Below are 20,074 nucleotides of genomic sequence, written 5' to 3'. Positions count from 1 at the left end.
ACTCAATGTGTCAGATTGCTACAATAGCTTCTGGCTGGATTCCATTCCCTCACCAACATTCACAGAAGAGCAGGTAGCCAAGGTGTATTGTGTGTTAATGTTTCCTCCTCTATTCTGTGTATGAATCAGTCAGCGCCAGTAAGCTACTGCCAGTAGATGAAGGAAACATGATTCTCTGGGCATGTGAAAATATGGAGTGGTGGAAATGTAGCATGTAAACTCAAGAGATGTTTTGGTTTTGCTGCATTGTTGAATGGAGCACGGGAGAAGAATGAGGATAGATAAATAGATGGACAGATAGATAGAGACTTATGTGAGACTTAAGCCTGGTAAACAGTACTGTGACATACCTTAAGAGGTACCCTCCTCCTCATCTATAATGGAGACTATTAAACTTGGACCTCTTCTAAATTATTCATAGACCCTGTGAGAAGCCATAGGCTACTTCATCAGTCAACCCTCCCATACTGCATTAGTCTGTTGAATTTAAATACATCAGGCTATGTGGTGTGGCCTTTCATTAATCCAACATCTAAAATGGGCTATTTTTGATTACTGAAGTGGCAAGTTATTGTGTGCCATTGGCTGGTTAACTGTCGACCAGAAATCAGTTTCCATGTGCAACACACTGATACTATTTCAGGGTTACATTCTAAATGGTAAAAATCACATTTGTGTATGAATGTACGAGAAACTCAAATTTCCTACATACATCTGAGTGTCAGTTTTCTTAGCCATTGGGAGCAGCAGGAGCAAGCTATGAACACAACCTTTGCATATCATCACCTTTTCAATTGATATAGCAAACCACTACTCATCAAGTAGACAGGTAGACACCTGGCAAATCTGAGTCCAGTAGCTATTGTCTCTCTTTTAACTCTGTTTTTGGTCTCTACTAACTCCCGAAGGTGGTTTATTCAGCTAACTGTCTTTTGGCTGGTGTGACAGTGGGCTTTTAGAGCTCTTTTTGCCAAATATGGCAACTGCATACGAAAATAGCACTATAGCAGTGAGAGTGAACTATAACACTAATGTCGTGTGATTGACAGCTACACAATGAGCTGAAACTTGCGTCAGCTTCATGAAGCTGAGGGGAGCAGCAGAGTCGGGTGACAACTATATAAACATATTGATTATAACCAGTGTTAGTATTTCCATATAGTATATTTTGAGTGTGATTGAGCATACAGCAAAAATGCAATGCATTCACATACAGTATATTGATGGATATTTCTGTTAAAAATAATAATTTTAAGGATAAAAAAAAGTAATAACCAATATCTATAGGCAGTAAGTGTTTCTGTCTGTTATTGTCATATTTCTTGGAAGAGAATCAATTTTCTCTACTGTCCTCTCAATGAAAAAAAAACAACAACTGGAAAAAATCTGACAGTTACTTAGCAAACTCACTGTACCCAATCATAATTGTTGGCAATTATTTTAATGTTCTAATAGTGGAGAGAGAGGGGGGCAGGCCCTGAAGCCTTTTGACGAGTTCTCTTTGAAAAGCCAGCGTAGGTGGTTTGCATTGTTCAATGCTTGCTTTTCCTGGTGCTTTGATTAACTACAGTATAACTGCAGCATGTAAGTCTTTGTACAAAGACATTCCCTTGAAATGACAAGTTGTCATTGTGAACACCAGCTATGTTCAGTGCCCCCTTGAAATATTCTAGCATACGTAACAAAAATTACATACAACCTAATACTAGAAAATATGATATGATGCTCCCATGTTGTGTAACCTGATGTACTGTATTAAATAAAACATTTAACTTTGGATATTCTGAAAGCCCAAGAAGAGCTGGCTGTTAATACTTTTTTTTTGCCACCGCAGCTTTCCATAAATGTCATACTATATGTGCTGTTGGCAGTGAGATGGTGCATTGTAATATTCAAGTGCATATTGTTTTTGTGTATCTATTCTCAGAAAGCAACACATAGAGCCTTGCAATGCAAACAGAGATGCAATTAAGTTCATATGTTTTCATCAGGGTGGTGACCAACAGAATGACAGCATATAACAATGAATTTTATTTAATAACATTAATTGTATTTAATTTAGTATAATTAAATAAAATATATATTTTAAAACCACATAAAGAAATAGAACCTTGCTATGTATCTGCATGTGCAAAATGAAATAAGCACGCCTGTAAGTGTGTCCATATAGATCAACTATAAATGCATCTGATACCCAATGTGGTCAAACTACAGGTCTAAGAACCATTCTGATGACCATAAAACAAGCTGTGGCTAAGCAGCCGTGCTCACAGACTGGGAAATGATGCCACAACAAGAGTAGAGCAAAATAATGAGCAGCACATTTGACACCTCATATGGATCAGTTCATTGTAAAGGACATAGTTGATGTGTTGCAATGAGCAGAGTATGTCACGTGACAATATTAATAATTAGAGAGGCATAACTGTTTGGCTCTGACTAATTTAAGTAGTTATAGTTAAACTAGGTAATAGGTTTATAGAGTGGTCTATGTGGGAGAAATTGACTTTAGCATTAGAAACTGTTCACCTAATGAAAACTTTTACATGAACACTGAATATACAGAAAAGAGCCAAAGGTGAGCACATCTATCATACGCACAGAAGAATTGTCTGATGATACTGTAAAAGCCAGTTAGAATAAATTAAAATATCCAGTGTGTCAGTAGCTCTTTAAAAATACAGGAGAGACACATACATAAACATGACTCAAAACAGTTTTCACTGCCTGATCACCAACATCAGTAAGCTTTCAAATTATGTTTGAACAGTATCAGAACTTCTTATGTCTGCATAAACTAGACAGACTTAGCAACTCCGGGGGCATCTCATCCAATTTTGAGACGAGAAAAACAATAACTTGTAGTGAAACAGATGCGGGGCTGTGCTTCAGTCATAAGGACAGGTGGATTAGCAAAAACACAATATTGACTACAGGTTGCTAGTTTTACCAGGTGTCTCAGAAAGATGTGGAAATGGCAGTTTGTAATATTGTCTTTCCATTTGTAATTCAGAGAGGCATCAAGAGGGGGTAAAGGGTGTTTTGGAATATAACAAGACATAATGAATCACTGCTCCCAGTGAAGTAGCCTATTACTTTTGAAGTGTGTGGTACCATAGAGGAGAAGTATAAGGTTAATATTTTTGAGCAAGTACAGTTTCAACAATAACATACATGAGGCAAAACTATTGACCTTTACTGGGTCTCTGATGGAAAAAATTTGGGGGCTGTAGGGATGGCAATGTCAGTCATTTCAGCACTTTGGCCGAGAATAACATATTTCAACAACTATTTAATGGATTGCCATTAAATTTTGTACAGACTTTCATGGACCACAAAGAAGGAATACTATTGACACTGGAAATACCCTGAATTTGTCTCTAGTAACACCATGAGATTGATATTTATGATCCAAAGTGACATGTCTTGACAACTGCTTGTTGGATTGCGATGAAATTCCAAAAGGGTCAAAAAGAGTTCAGAGAGAATAAATGTTCCTATTCCCTTACTGCAATCAGCAGGTCAAAGGTTTCACTTATTGAATGAAATATCTCAAAATCTACTTGATGAATTGGCACAAAATTTGACAGAGACATTCATGGTTCCCCGATGATGCTTCCTAATGACTTTGTTGATCTCTTGAGTCCTCTAACACTACCAACAGGTTAACAGATTGTGAAATATCTGGACAGCTGTGGGATGGATTGCCATGAAATATCGTGCAGAAATTCTTAAACCCTAGAAGATGACATTTTATCTACCTGAACCCAAAAATGTTGTCCAATAGCTTTGTTTCGGACAAGATACAAAAAGGCTGATGGCATTCCCTTCAGCCTTTGCGTTTAACTCTAATTAGCAAATGTTAGCATGCTAATAGAGCAAATTAAGATGAACATCGTAAATATAAAACTTGCTTATTAACAGGCTAGCATTATTGTTTTGAGCATCTTACCATGCTGTTGTGAACATTTAGCTCAGTGCAGTCTCACAGAGCCGTTATGTCTCAATATTGTAATAAGTACAAACATGAGTCAGTTGCTTGTTCGGTGTTGGATCAGCAAATTGTTTGGACACTGGAGTCAGTTGTGTCAGGCCTAATGAGAGTATCCCTAATACTTTATATAATGCTATATGCTCACATATTCTGAAACATATTAGCTGTACAAGTAAATGCTATCATGATTGGTACAACAGTACAGTACAAGTCTGAAGACACTCCAGGGTAGTTCATGCAGACAGTATTGGCAGGCACCCTGGCAGCTGGGTACATCTGGGCATAAATCATTGCACAATCTGAATATGTGAGGCTGAATGTGCTTCGCTGACTGCATCACAGCACCGGGTGGGATGTGTTATCTCAAATGGAGTTCAGTTTCATCCTCATGCTCTTACCCAGTGCTGTGTTGAAGCTCAGCCCCAAAGCAGAGCCAGCCTATTTTAAAAAAATATTTTCTTTTCATCCCACCTGCCTGCAGTACTTTAGTCCAATCTCCCTCGTACACCACTCCAAAACTACTGCGCTGACCACTGCTTATTCATAGAACATGGAGTTTGTTGCATTCACTGAAAATCTGTCCCTCTTCAAGAAAAATAACCTATTTTGAAATCCGTATACCCTGCCTGACTCTTCTTCAAGTATCTGTGTTTTTAGACCAGTCTGGTTCAGTGCCTTTATTCCTGCATTCTTCTATCTGACAACGGGGGAGTCATCCAACGGCTAGCAGGATGCCTGACCCTGGGTTGAATTTAAGGTGAGACGAACAATAGAAAGAACAAGGAAGAGACCACTTCTTTCTGAGGCTTTGGATTGTCACACAAGCGGACAAACTGTGGCCTCTCTAAGGTGCAACTTCAAATCCAGGAAACTATGGCATTGTGAGATACTGCTGCAATAACAGAGACTGGCTCAAAGAAAAAAGAGAGTCCTAAGACTGTCTGAGCTTTGATGGCTTATTCAAGTATCAAGACCAATGACCTTTCAAGATAAGTGGCCATCAAACTCAAGCTGGAGCCAATTATTATGCACACTTCATTTTTACTTTTCATGCTATTCATCCAGCCCCAGCTTATTTATACTGTACAGTACGATTAGGGCCCATCATAAAAATGATTTGTAGTCATTCTCTACAAAATATACTCTGATGTTTAGAAATTAGAATACATTATACATCTAAAAGTTGCTCTGTTTCCTGCTGCAAGCACTGTTACCACTGTTTAAGATAAACAGCCTTTTTGTGTAATACTGTACTGATTGTGCCTCTACTAATACAAAGTGAAGAGAAAAATTGAGGAAAATGCAAAATATCTGCTAGTCATGTGCCACCATCCCTCAAAGTAATTATAAAATAATACATTATAGTAATACTACACTGGGCTTGAATAGCATATGCTATTTTCAAAATCCAATTTTCACCTTCATTTAATATTGGGTTCTTGTAATAGTATATTTAATATTAACCTCATTTTAATAATTTCTAAGCATTTTCATAAAGAAATAAACACAGATGAATTCCCACATTTTCTTTTCTAAAAGCAGGAAAACCAACATAATGAGCTCTAAGCATAATGAATGTGTGCCAATACAATACTTGGATAGTCTTGAAAGCAAAGGAGAAATCAAAGAATGTAATTCTCAAAATGGTTCACTGTGCCTCTGATCCTTATTTCCACCTTGGCATGTTGGATTAAATTGTGTGGACCAAGTACATAAAGTCGTCATCAAAGGCTGAAAGTCTTGGGAGTGGGAAAAGGTCCCTTAAGAGGAGTGTGTTGGTACGTTTCTAATTTCTGTATTATGTGAGATGTTGTACTGACCTGGCTGTTGCCAGGGCATTCAGGAGTAAAGGGAATGGAGCAATAAGCCACACTATCATCGGGCAGATAAGGTGGGCAGTGTAAATGTGTATGTTGACCTGACGATAAGATCTGCTCACTAGCAATTGGAAGTTTTTATAGCAATATCCCCACCTTTAAGAGAAACAGATGAGGATGCATTGCTTTAACCCAGACATTACCTCAGTTTATCTTTCACAGCAAAGTCCTATCAGTAACTTTAAACACACCTTGCCAAATGCTGGGGAAACTATTAGTAGGGGAAATACCTACACATAATTATTTATGAAGGCAATTATCCTCCCAAAACAGTGTGTGTGTGTCTATCAGACAACGGGTCAGACAGAGACTGAGAATGAAAATATAGACAGTACAAAAGGTGTGGAAACACAGCTTTTAAGAGAGAGTGAGAGCCAATGAGGCCACGCTGTTGTCTAATGCAAAACCATTGGTCTTTTATCTGGGTCTCAATTATTCAACAAGAAAGCAGCCTCCCCCTCTGAGAAGAGAGTAGATATTGGACTCTACATTACCTTTCGACAAGGGAATAGTGGGACTGCAGTACATTCCACCTGAGAGGCTGTTCTGGGACCAGGCACCGGCTGTGCCCCTAATGACATCATCCATTTCACGGGGCCTCCTGGAACACGATTATGGTGATTTACAATTTATTCACATCTGTTGTTGTGTTGAATTCCTTTCTACTCTGTTCAGCTGTTATGTGAGCTCTGTGATCTACTTCTCTGGACCAGAAGCACTGCAAATAGCCAGAAGTGGATCAGTAAAGACCATATTAAAACGTGTTTGGTGCAGTTCAGCATTCATCTAATCATACACAGAGCCACCTGTGTCAACCCCCCATCTGTGCTGTAAGCATACTGTATGTACTCTGTATTGGACAAATATTATCATTACATTATTGAAGCATGTCACATCTGTCACTGTAAATGAGCTGCATGATAGAGCAGTTATTAAGAACTACAAAAATTCAATTTAAAATATTGAGTCAGACAGATGTCACGTGTATCATCCTCTCATGAATCAACAGCCCACGCTGTGCAATATGACAAAAGTGGATAATTCTCGAGTTGAGTGTATGATAATTATGTTGACAGTAAACATATCAGAGGTGTAGGCAATATAGTATTTGAAGTAGTGTGAAAGCAAAATGGGCCAACAACAGAATTTCATGATAGTAGATTTGTGTTTTAAGCAGGAATTAAAAATCTGGCCATGAATTTCCAATCAGACATTGAAAAGGAGATGAAATAAAGGTGTGATGAACCCTAACACCTAACCCTATCCTACTTTGTGTATTTTAGAAAATTCCTCATAAAAAAGTAAATGGAAAATAATGACCACACAGAACTATTGACCTGTGATATTAAAAAGTAAAATATGCCTGTTTTTCCTCCTGGTTCTACCTGCTCGTTGTTGTTAGTAAAACGAGGTTGAGTTGCAGTCTTGAATAATAATGCTCATACTCAGTTATTTCTTCATGATCTCTTTGTGACACCAGAGAACATAAATAAAAACATAACATGCAGCGTGACTTGCTGTTGTGCCGGAAGTTGATTTCCCCATGTGGGTCCACATAATGCTGATGATACAGGATATGACAGTCAATCAAAATAGTCCCACTTCTTGTTGACCCCTCATGGTTCATTTGTAAAAAAAGCTATTGTGAAAATTACCAGACCAGAACAATAAGTATGTGTTTTTCCTTTGGTACAGTCCAAACAAAGTATAGCTTAGAGCATTTTTTAAATTACTTGTGCAACACAGTCAGCAAACATGACCTATCTTGTCACTGGGGAGGTACGTGTCATTACTACCAGTCTGATTTAGCTATGCCTTAACTTGGCACATGTGTATCAATATACAAAGACCAGGCACACTTGTAACAAACTAATAACTTATATTCAAACTGACAACAGATGGCTAATTACCTAAGACACCTCTCCTGTAGGCAATTTCAATATACTGGCTTGCACATGATATTATATGAGGTCTGGATGCAGTAGGGATTATTTATATCATGTTGTTGCCAGCTGTTGACTTCACCTTGGCTGACCTTTCCTGTACAGATGACACACCTCATGAACGTGCTTAGTAAATGAAACATGCCTATATTACCATCCCTTACACACACAGCACACATTATGCGCATAAACACATATCACTAAGCCTGCCAACATAATCTAGTCCATCTCCACTATCTCTAATATATTACACAAGTGTGAGTGATGAGCACAAGGAGAGACTGAATATGACTGGGGCAGAACTAATTTAAATTTTGCCAGAAGAGACTGTGTGAAAGGAGGAAGGCACAGTAGAAACTACAAGGGAGGTTTATCAATAAACACAGAATTCATTTGAGGATGAACTTCATTCTGTGGATTTCAGTCCCCTCCCTTATCTCCCAGCCTGGAACTGATTGGTTAAACAGGCATGATGACTATGCATTCAATGACTATATAACACTGTTCATATCATGTACCCACGTAGGGGAAAGAAAAAAGGGTTGAAGGATAAAAGGCTCATTTAAATTTCCCCACAGACTCACTCCGAAGACACAAAAAAATGTGACAATGTGGTATGTGACACACACCTGCAATGAATGCTCCTGGATAGATAAGATTTTATCAAATGTACAGTGAAGGCGCCGAATGAAAAACGCTGCTGTGCCACTTATCGTATCAGCGTTCATGAGTAAGACTGTAAGAAAATAATACCTTAATAAATACCATAATAAATTGCAATTGTAATTAGGCTATATTGTTTTCCACAAACAGCCACTAATGAATTGGTGGGGTCCACTCTGTTTTTTGCAAGCAGTTTCAATTATGTTAGCTATGTGTTTAGACAAGAATGATTGGTAAAGAATCACTGAGATGGAAAATGTGGCTAGCCATTTGGGAACAGAACTGAATTCAAAAGGCTGCTCTTGTCATCAGAAGTTGCTTTGATGTATGTTATTTAACCTAAAATAGAAATCACTTAAAATGACAAAAATATCAGAAACCGTTACACTGGGCTCATAATTTTCTCGTTTTCTTGTGAAGTGTGTCCGAGTGTACCCAGTTAATCAAGTTATCAAGCATATATGTATCCTACATGTCTGTGAGTGTGTGTGTGTATATATATATATATATATATATGTGTGTGTGTGTGTGTGTGTGTGTGTGTGTATGTGTGACATTTGTGTGTTTCTGTACATGTGTCACACATAATTGAGTTTATATGAATATCCCGGCTGCACACTTAAAAGAGCAGCGGCAGCAGCGGCAGCAGCGGTGAAGCTCAGCAGGGAAGTGACTCAGGCCGTGTAAGGAACAGGCTGCCTTTTTTTTTTTTTTTGGGCCAGCCATCTTGACAGAGTTTGAGCTCCCTATCCTCTCTCTTTTCCTCTCACCCCTTCTGCCATCATTCCTTAAGGCTATAGATTCGGCCCCAAATTGAAGATTGTAGATTATCTTTGAGACTTGCCCCACAGCTCAAGCAAGTTCCGTGTAATAAAAGTTTATACCATAAGGATAAGAACACTCTTGGCTGAAATCCTAAAAATGATGTCCAGCATTAATGCCCATGTGAATATTTGGCACTGTGGGTAAAGCATGGATTACAAAAGCTGAGTGACCAGGTGGCTCCCAATAAGAGGTGCAGCCCTGGAGTTAAAGTCTTCTTGAAATGACTTTAATAAGTAAAAAGAGCCCTATGATTTTAAAAGGGATAGTTCGACAATTTGTGAAGTTGATTCCTCACCGAGAATTTGATGAAGAGATTGCTCAATTATTGAAGTTGCTGGTTAGCTTAGAATAACAAGTGGAAAAAGATGAAACAACTTGCCTAGCTCTGTACAAAGATAACAAAATCAGCGCCTCTACAGCTCATTAATGTAATCAAGATGTCATATCTTCTAACCAAATTGTGAGAACAACAGGTTGTGGTTTTATACGGGTAACATGCTGGTGTATTTCTTAGACGGAACCAGACACCTTCTGGGGCCATTTTATCACAGCAAAGTTGCTTGGCAACCAATGGACACACAACTTCCCACTTCTGTTAATGTAAGAATTAAACAAACACAATATGACATGTTAATTGTTTAGCTTAGAAGTGTTGGGATGACTGTGCTAACTTTGGACAGCAAGCTAGCTGTTTACCCCTGTTTCTAGTCTGCTAAGTTAAGCTAACATGCTGGTGGCATTACTGTAGTTTCTTATTTACTGTGCAGACTGAAGAATGCTATCTAGCTATGCTAACTCTTAGCAAGAAAGTGAATAAGCATTCTTAAAATATCAAACAGTCCTTTTAAGGACTTCTTTAAGGAGATTGTTTAAGTATTTACTGAATAAATAAAAACAGGATAAAATCAGCAAATTAATGTCCCAAACTATGTGTATGTATAATTACAGTACACACAGCACCTAAGCAGTATAAAATGTTTTGGTTTACATGTGATGATTAAATGTATATTATATACAGAACTACTGAATGAAAGATACTGCTGCACAGTACAGAAATATTGCACATTTACAGAGCAGAAGAAGGTAAAGTAACTTAAGGTGAGGTAAAACTTTAATGTCCCTGTAGGGCAGTTTGGATTACAGCCAGTAGTGAATGAATACACAAACAATGGCAACATTAAAACAACATAAATGTACAGCATACATCCCACAGAACACCCAACAGCATTCAAGACAGAGCAACTTGACCTGGCAATCAGTGCCCTTTAAGAGCAGCTATAGAAGATGGAACAAAGGAATATCTATACCTGTTGGTGCAGCATTTGGGAAGGCTAAACCTTCGCCCTGAGGGAAGCAGCTGAAACCCAGCATGTAAAGGGTGCAGAGGGTCAGACACAATGAGCCGAGCCTTAAACAGGAGCTTCTTTACATGTAGCTGTTAAAGATCTTTTAGGCTAATACCAGTAATCTTACAACACAGTCTGACCAGCTACTATTGATTTATAAAGGTCTAACGTATATAAGTCTCATGATTAAATAATATGTATACTAATATGAACTACTTACTGTACTTATAAATATATTTAAAGACCCTGATCTTGATCTAATCCCACAAGCACTTAAGAATTAGTTTAGAGTTTTTAAGTGGTGGGTTGGGTGGATAATAATAATACTAATACTAATAGAATAACTAATAATAACAATAATAATAATAGCACAAGTGCACACATAGTTGTGAATATTTAAGGTCAGATGCCTACATATAAATATATATGCTTCAGGGTCCAATATGTATGCATGCACATATTTGGTACATATGCTTGCGTCTCTTTGCTTAAAATATCTTGGTGGCATAATGGAGAATGATAGCTCTGGTGACAAAGCTACGGGAATGCTTCAGCGCCCTTTCTGCAACAGGGGATGGTGTATTTGCCAGAGGCGAGTCTGATAAACATGTACAGCATTGCAGGGAAGAAAGGTCAGGGGCCAACTTTGAAGAATATCTCATTTCCATTTTCTGTACATATTCAAGTTTTAGCCAACACTCTTATAGAATAACGACTGTTGAGTGAGCAGATGAGAATTTAGTGTCCTGCTCAAGGACACTTTGACTGAATGCATTGTTGTTAATGGACAGCAGTTATTGTCAGAGTTGAACTAGTGACAGGCTCGTCTCTTTAACCACCAGACCAGAGGCAGGTCTGATAGACATGTGATGTTCTGGAGACAAGAGTTCAGTGGCCTGTCAGCATTGCACACTTCCTCTTAGCCCTGGAGGTATGCAGCTCTCCAGCTGATGCCAAATGTGAAGCGATGACCCCTCCTACACTTGTCAAAATGACTGCTGCTTTATTGCTCCCGGGAATAGTAGTTTTACTTCATCAGTATATAAAATCTGTAAGTTTGGGTTCAGTGTTTTTCTCATTGTTTTGAACTAGATATTTTGCAGTATTTTATGTTTGGCAGCAGTCATAATTTCTACTTTGTCAATGTGTGAAATCAAAGCATGACCATATCTGTTACTGTGTTGCTGCATTGATGTGGAAATCTAATTGAATGTACTCATCAAAATGGTAGGCCAGTCTGATTGGCAAACTATTAACACAGCCCAATTCCCTCAATATTACTTGACATGTGATTGTTGGATTCTCGAGTAAGTCACTGAAATGCACAGGCATGGCTCTCCAGGAGGTATTTCATTTGCAGAGGTAAATCATTTCTCTCCTTTAATGTCTGTGGAACAGACTGAGTGGTGCCTTTGATCATTGCCACTGTGAACATGACAAAATAGCCGCTGTAAATGAGCTGAAATGAATTTCTGAAACACCAACTTTTACCCATTAAAATACCCAGCACTTTATCATGCTTCTTTGCAAATGGTTATTGTTATTGCTAATGACAAGAAAAAACCCTCCACTGTGTAACTTTAAAATTAGTAAAAGGCCCTTTGACTTATAGTTTCTAAGAAACTTGAAAAAATCAAGGATTTGGCTCCCATCAATCAAAATCTTTTTTTCCATCAGAAAAAGTACATTTACGTACACATGCTCATGTACAGTGTACAGGAAGATAATTTTACTTAAATGATCTATTATCTCATGAGAGAATATCTTTGTCTATTCTCACTCTTTCTGGCTTCCTCTGACAAAATCAGGCTACAGGCAAATTATGAGACAGGGAGAAACTACCTCTGTCAAGCAGATACAATTAGTATTGATAAGATATGTGCTATCTACCTGCAACAATGGAGCTGCTATTACACATAATGCTCTCTGCCTGTCTGTGACCTGGCAGAGACAAGCAGGATGGAGTGGGCCTGTGTGATCTGGTGAATAACAGATAAAAGCCTGGGCAATCATGGCAGGCCCACAACATTAAAACCTTTTATAGATTTCTGCGTGCTGCCATTTTCTGATGAGAGGGACATTTTCAATGGGTTGTGATTGCTACTGTCAGAGGATCATGGCTTGCTGGTAGATGGTGGGTTTGAGGGATTCTGTGGATGGAAGGAAAAGGGGGAAAAAAGACCTTCGTTTTGATCGTCACCTCATTTCCACTTGATATTCATTGTCTCATCTTCAGCCTGTGTCTCTTGTGTTTCTTTGTGTGTGTGTGTGTGTGTGTGTGTGTGTGTGTGTGTGTGTGTGTGTGTGTGTGTGTGCACTTTATGTGCGATTAAAGGGGTTAGGCACTCAAGCCTGTTAACACTCAAAGTGTGGGTCAAAACAATACATAATTTAAGACAAAACTGACTAGAATTGTAATTTGCTATATCAAATGTCAACCCTGAGGTCCATACATTGACCATTATTCAAGGATATTCCAGAATTTACCATTATTAAGGCTCATGTGCACATTTCAGCACAGGCATGATTGATATTGGTCATGAGGACAGACTTATTCAGAATGAATTTTGATGAGCTAATCAAGGTATGTGCAGTGTGTCATCAGACAGTGTGTGAGATATTTGGTAAAACTGGTTTGTAAAATTCTACTCAAGCCCAATATACATGTAATTTCAGATCTTGTTGTTTTGGGGTGAACTAAAAGTTCACTTGAGGAACTCTAATTGTGATATTGTGACTTTGGCAGACATAAAAGGACAATCCAGAGTTCCTTATTCCTTATTCTTATCTTCTGCAGCTGCATATTGACATGACATCACAGACTAGGGGTTAGGAAAAATTTAATTAAGATAATTTATTTATTTTACAGTACCATTTATTTCTAATGTGAGACTGATTATAGATACTGTATATCTAGGGGTAGCCATCATATCACATATAGCTGTACAAGCTAATGCAATTCAATGCAATAAGCCTGCTTAAATCATTGGAGTTTTGTTGCAACTGTATTAACTCTAAAGTAAATATTGAGGCCTGCTGTTTGTAATGTGGTCGGGCTGAATAGTTTTACTTATTTATTTATTCATTTATTTATTTATTTGACTAGTTTTTTTTTTATTTATGTTTACTTAGCTTCAAATACAATTCAATGTACAGTGTGAAATAATTCATTTTTTGGTGTGTATATATATGACACACAGTATACAGTAAAAGAAAATACTAATATCACCTATGTCAGGGTTACCGTGTACACTCTAGTGGGTCTGACATTCCCTTTAAAGGCTTGGTTTGCAAGATCAAAGGTCCTGCTCTCAGCTCCACTTGGCATTCTGTGTGAGCAGCACTGACAGCTAAGACACCACACTGGCAGCATGAACCAGACTTCTATCTTTAGTCCTGTCTCCATCTATTATCCAAGAAAAAAAAAAGCTCTATCCTGTTTGAGTCCACAGAGTATGCATGCTATCTGCATATTACCACTGTGCATACTTCAGTATTATTACAGACAAAAGATGAATCTTGATTAAGTTGGATGTGGCTGACAGCCCCGACAACAAGCAGAATATGAAATAGAGCTGTCTTTAATCAAATACATGCCAACTTTAATTCGAAAACAAAATCTATAAAAAAAACTATACCTGAATTTCATCATTTAATATTTCAAAAGGAGAAATGATTCCATCCTCAAACCCCTAATTACTTTAAAATCAAAGCTCTTAAAATGAACTACTATTTAAATGCTTGTTTATAATGCTCTCTATTTTCATGTCACTAATTAATTTCACACATTTGGTGTAATGTTCCTCTTATAGTATACACATCACGTGGAATACAAATCTTCACATAGTTACAGCCTGTGTGTCAAGTCATGTCTTAACTGTCACTGATCCAATTACTTGTAACTCTCTACATAATAAATAATAACATATCCAAGTTAAGCATTAAGTGTTTTACTGTTGAAAAAGAGAGGCTGTCAAGAAAAAGAGGCTATACACAAATATGTGCCATTAATGTCATTCAGTGTTTCATAACAGACACAGAAAAACAGTTCTTCTCCCACATCATGGGGCTAGCCACTTCTTTTCCATTATCCCCCTAAGCCTTTGGACTACAGGTTGTACTGGAACCGTAAAGCTGAAGATGGTATGCATGAGAAAAGCCACCAAGCAGTGAAAAAAAACTTAATCACTCCCCCCTCTCTCTCTCTCAACCAGCAGTCATTTCCTCCCTACCTTCTTTCATCCTCTCTCTCAATAACCCAGCCATCTTATGCCAAAACCACTGAACCCAAGCCTGTAATTCCATATGATTTCCCAGTATGTATAATCCTCTTCTTCCCAGGCGACATTCCAGAGCACCATCCCAAGAGTGCTATAAGGAAAAGGGGCTGTAATCCAACACAGGTTCATGAAATCCTCTGATCTGACACTTCATAATCTCAAGGGGGTCTTGTTATCTTTGCAACAAGGTGCCACAATAGCACCCCATCCTCGGGTAACGTTCTTCCCTGATGCCAAGTCGGCCCTTATCAGAGCCCAGGAGGGATGGTGCTCGCACTCTGATCCACCGGAAAGGTACAAAGGTCAGAGGATCCCACTGGCCACATTCCTCTTATCACACCCTGTCTAGTGGGAAAACTACTCTGAAGAGCACCAAGATGTAAAGAAGTCTGGTCTGGCACAGTAGGGAAATAGTCTCTGAGAAGTATTATAAAAGTATGTTTTTATTCAAGTTTTCTAATCCAGAAGAGTAGCTCTACTGAAATCCTATGAACATCTTTCTTCTTTGCTTTATTTCTTAGATGGTTTTCATGCCAACGCTGGACAATAATCATTACGCTTAAATGTGAAATTGTAAGTATATACAATTTTTTGCATAAACTCAAATAAGTCACCATATCATGTACCCTGTGTGTATATTTTGTTTTGTTTCTTTGTTTGCTTTTGGCCTAAATAAAAGTTCACAACCTAGGACAAGAGTAAATACAGCAGCGCAACAGTCATGAAAGCCTTTTCTATAATCCTCTCTGCTCACACTGGGGACTCTATTGGAGCAGTGTCTTGCAACATCTGGCTACAGCTTAACCTTCCCCTTCAGTACCCATGAGCCCAGGGGCACACAGCGCACCATACACACAGGCACACACATGCCTCTAGGGTGTGATGCACGCTGACTACAAAGTGATTTTACACTGTGACCGTGTGCCGTGCCATATAGTGTGTGCGCCTGTAAGTGTGCTGATGGTACCCGGTCTGTGTAGTGATGCCAGTAGTCACACACCAGGCCGTCAAAGGCAGTGCTGTGTGCTGCCTGATAGTCCAGCAGCTTCACAGCCTCAACGTTCCTCCTGTTCACGCCAGTCCAGGAAGCAGAACACAGCCGCTGCTGCACCGGTGCCCACTGGCAGCGACTCCAGAGAGACACATAGCCAGGAGTGCAAGGGTGAAAAAATGGCTTCAGTTGAATGTCCTGTGTCAACATTTTCTTTTGACACTCTGCCACTGTGACCAAAGGCAATGGTTTGAACAGGTATCCTCAATATTTATTTTAGATTTCCTTTTCAGTTTTGCTAGATGGCTTGTTTCAGGATGACATGACATATAGATCGAAACATGAGTTTTATATTTTTTGTTTGCTTGTTTGATGTGTTTCAAAGTTTCATCCAGTTTGCAGCATCACCATAAAATAGGCTTTTCAGCACCTGAACATTCTCAGTGACAGCTGTGTGGGAGAAATCTTATACTGAAAATGAAAAAAGTCTTACTTTCATAAAAAAAGCCTCATAGAAGAAAAAGACATTCCTGTTCATTGACAATAACTAGAAAAGAAGGGTTACTTTTGAACAAGATTTACTACAATACACAACCATATTCCACCCAGGCCCTTTCTGCGTTCTGCGTAATGTTTTAAATAACCATAATTCCAGCCCACAGTCCAGAGCAGCATACAAGGGTGAAGAATGATATAATTGGTTGTTTTATGCAGCTCACCCTCTGCTCCTTCTCACTGCTGGCACATCTATTTCATCCAGTGATGCTTTTAAATAATCAATACAGCCCACAGTCTGATGCATTTAATAAACCTTGAAGACTAACTGACATATGGGGCTGGTTTTGGGAATTTGAACATATAGAGGAACTGAGGAGAGGATACATCAGCTTGCCTCGAAGTGACCTTGGAGACGGTATGTCAAGCACACAAAGACTGAAGGGAATTAGAGGAGATTTAGTTTAGAAACAGATGTGTGCTAAAGTGCTCAAAATTCTGAGATGCCAATATAATACATGTGAATTATAATCAACAAGTGGCATGTGGCTACTGTCAGAGTGCACTGAGGAGATTTATTTTATTCCCATAGTCATTGGGATGCAGAATGCACAGTGAAGCCATAAGCAGGTGGGCCTACGCCTAAGGCTGCTGCTTACATATCTTGTGAAGTAATTATCAGGTCTCAACAGGATATTTTGCTCCCCTTGACCCCTCACACATCACACACAATGCTGGCAGCTGATTTGTGTTCTGTGCATGAGAAAAGGCACAACTGCTTAAAAAGTCCTTCCAGAGTTGTTGCACTTAGGGCTTCAGTTACTTTACACACTGAGCTGCAGAATTTAAATTACGTCAGGGGATGAAGAAAGCAATGCAAACTTTAGACATTGTTCTTGCTGTCTGTGCAATGATAAAGAATACAGTACATTTGTATCACTTTCAGACCTGCTTTATATGCATCAAGACACAAATACACATTTTTAAACTATGTTTGTGATTTGAGGCGGTTGTTTTGAAAAAAACAAACATCTGGGACATTTTTCTGTAATTTGTTTTTCTATATGAATATTCTGAATGTTTAAAGCTTTGGTTTGAAATGAAGATGTCTCGTTTATCATTTTTTTATGATCTTGGTACCTTTCTCTTTCACATAGAGTATCTTTTCTTGTTACAATAATAGAGCGAGGGAGCCTGTGTCATTAATGGTGCATTTGCAATGTCCTTTAAAAATCTCAGCCTGTGGAGTTTTTCCCTAGGGACAATTGTTTCAATACGTCATACTGCCTGTTGGGAGTAGAATAATGTGTCCTACATTGAGTAATGTCGAACCAAAACTACCAGCAAACACTTCTGTACCCAGTCATTTTTCATAGTGTGGCTTAAAAAGGTTTCATCTGCTCCTGGACAGCCTGATGTCAGCTGGAGTTTAATCATCCCAAAGCGGGCACAGCAGGACAGAACCAACAGAGACAAATGTCTCAGTTTAGTATGATCACTGGCAGATCTGAAGCATTTTCTATTTGTATGAGACTTATGGAGCCTCATGTGCCTCCTCTCTCACTCTTGCTCTCGCTCTGGCTTTGGCACTGCATTATTTAGTGTAGCAACTGAAGATTTATACGTGGTAAACAGCGGATATTAGCCTTTGGCTTGGGAAGACCAGATGGCCGATCAATATTTCTCAACCCATTGATGGTGAGTGAAGGAGGGATCTAATATTTAAAAATGAGGCAGAAATGGATAAATTATGCTACACATGAGGATATTCATAGTTCTTAACATAGTTACTTTTTTTTCTCTACGCACCTTTCGGCTTAGATGAGTAAAATGATAAAAGATTTTTTTCTTATTATTTTCCTTTTGGCTGCTTCTCACAGTCCATCTCCTATGTCTGTTGGCTACAATCCGCTCATCTGCAAGAGATGAACTTTGTCCCTCAATCAGACCAACCTGTGTAAGAACCCCACGGTATATACTGAGCTTGTGATTGAATCAAACAAAAAGAAAACAAGCCTGACAAAATGCTGAACAACAGCCTGCACACTGGCTCCAGGAGAGTGGAAGGATTGGTGCTGGTGGTGTAGACATTTGGGTTGAATGTAGAAGCGGGGAGCAGTTTGGGGATTCCCTTGCCTCTGTCAGACTGCTGCAAAGCCATCCATCAAGTCTATTTTTATGGGACTAAAGAGCTAAACCACAAGCCTGGGGGGAGGATATTAAGAGCCTGACAATGTGAGCTGAAGCAATTGATCTATTTAAAACAGCAACGGCAAAGCAGCAGTGCAGTGCAAGATTTGTGGCGTTTTCATTTAGTTCTGCGTTTTTCACCTCTTGATTAGATCTGGATGGCCTGTGGGTAAACATTGTCAGTAGATCCTATTTACTCCCTCTGAGGACCAAAATATGAGGGAGTGTAAGTATGTCTGTCTCTAATGGCTACCCAACCTGGCATCCTCTTTTTCTATTTCAGCAACCCTTATTATAAGGTTATTGTAAGGTTACTCTCCCGAAGGATATGAATACCAACCATATTAATTCACTGTTTATTTTTAATGTTATACCCATTGTTGTATCTAGGGCATTTAATTCAGTAATACACTATGACTAAGTTTGTAATGTTTTAAATTTTGTTTTAAATGTTCTCTTCAGCTGTTTATTTGTGTTTATTTATGCCTATGTGTGTTTTAACAACCCTCTTGAAAACCCCAATGGATTTATCCTTGAAACTGTACGAATAGATAGATGAATGTTAAAGAAATATTTAAATGTTAAGACAGAATCATTGCTCTTTTTCCATTCAAATACATATTACTTCTTACACATACTCCATGACAACCACAGCTATTTATTGTAAGGTTGAGTATCCTCATCATGAGCACAAGGGCATCACGATCATGTAATATACACAAAGCACATAATGAGCTATTGTTTCTACAACATATGTGTATGATTTGATATGATATGTGTACTTAAATTACTTAATCAAAGTCATGTAACTAGTTAAATTGCTTAATCAAAGTAATGTAACTTATTACATTTGATTACTTTTCAAATTGTGTGTTTTCAACTGTTGGGGTAAGTGTAACCATTAAGCCCACCAAAATCTAAGTTCAGCTGTTTTTCATGGTATCGCTGTTACATGTAAGTTGTTACTCTCCAACACTGGTGATAGAGCACCAATCACACATACACATTATTATTGTGTATTCAGCAAACTTTAAGACATGTTTATCCTGCGGTTATAGTTATTGTTTACATGGGTAACTTGTGTTGTACTCAGCAACAGCAACCTATCCTTCCACAACCCAGTATCATGCCAAAGTGTGTAGTAGACCCGCCGATCCACTAGAGCGGGCTTGAGAATGACACTGCGGAACAAGGAACGCAAAGGGAAGGAGAAGCGGAGGCAGATTCAGGAGGAGGTGAGGGCGGCAGTGGAGGAAGAAAGATCAAGCAGAGCGGCTGGGTTGAGGCAACAGGGGGCTTGGACAAGGTGGGAGCAAGCCATGGATCAGAAAGTCACCTGGACGGACCTCTGGCAGGCTAAACCACACCGCATCACCTTCCTGATTCGGGCAGTGTATGATGTCCTGCCTAGCCCAGCAAACCTCTTCACCTGGGGTAAGGTGGAGACCCCGAACTGCCCACTGTGCTCAG

General features: G+C 38.8%; 1 protein-coding gene across 1 annotated transcript in view; it reads right to left on the bottom strand.

Moving 5' to 3' along the window:
• LOC128355311 (uncharacterized) overlaps nucleotides 1-18,575 on the bottom strand; it is an 89,084-nt gene extending 70,509 nt beyond the window's left edge. The window contains 2 exon segments of the mRNA XM_053315556.1: nucleotides 15,896-16,058; nucleotides 18,436-18,575. Of these exon segments, the coding sequence (XP_053171531.1) occupies nucleotides 15,896-16,058; nucleotides 18,436-18,575 (303 nt within the window).
• Between the last annotated feature and the right edge of the window lie 1,499 nt (nucleotides 18,576-20,074).

The sequence above is a fragment of the Scomber japonicus genome, chromosome 3 (genome assembly GCF_027409825.1).
Source record: "Scomber japonicus isolate fScoJap1 chromosome 3, fScoJap1.pri, whole genome shotgun sequence".
Lineage (NCBI taxonomy): Eukaryota > Metazoa > Chordata > Actinopteri > Scombriformes > Scombridae > Scomber > Scomber japonicus.
This window is presented reverse-complemented; position numbering and strand designations above follow the sequence as displayed.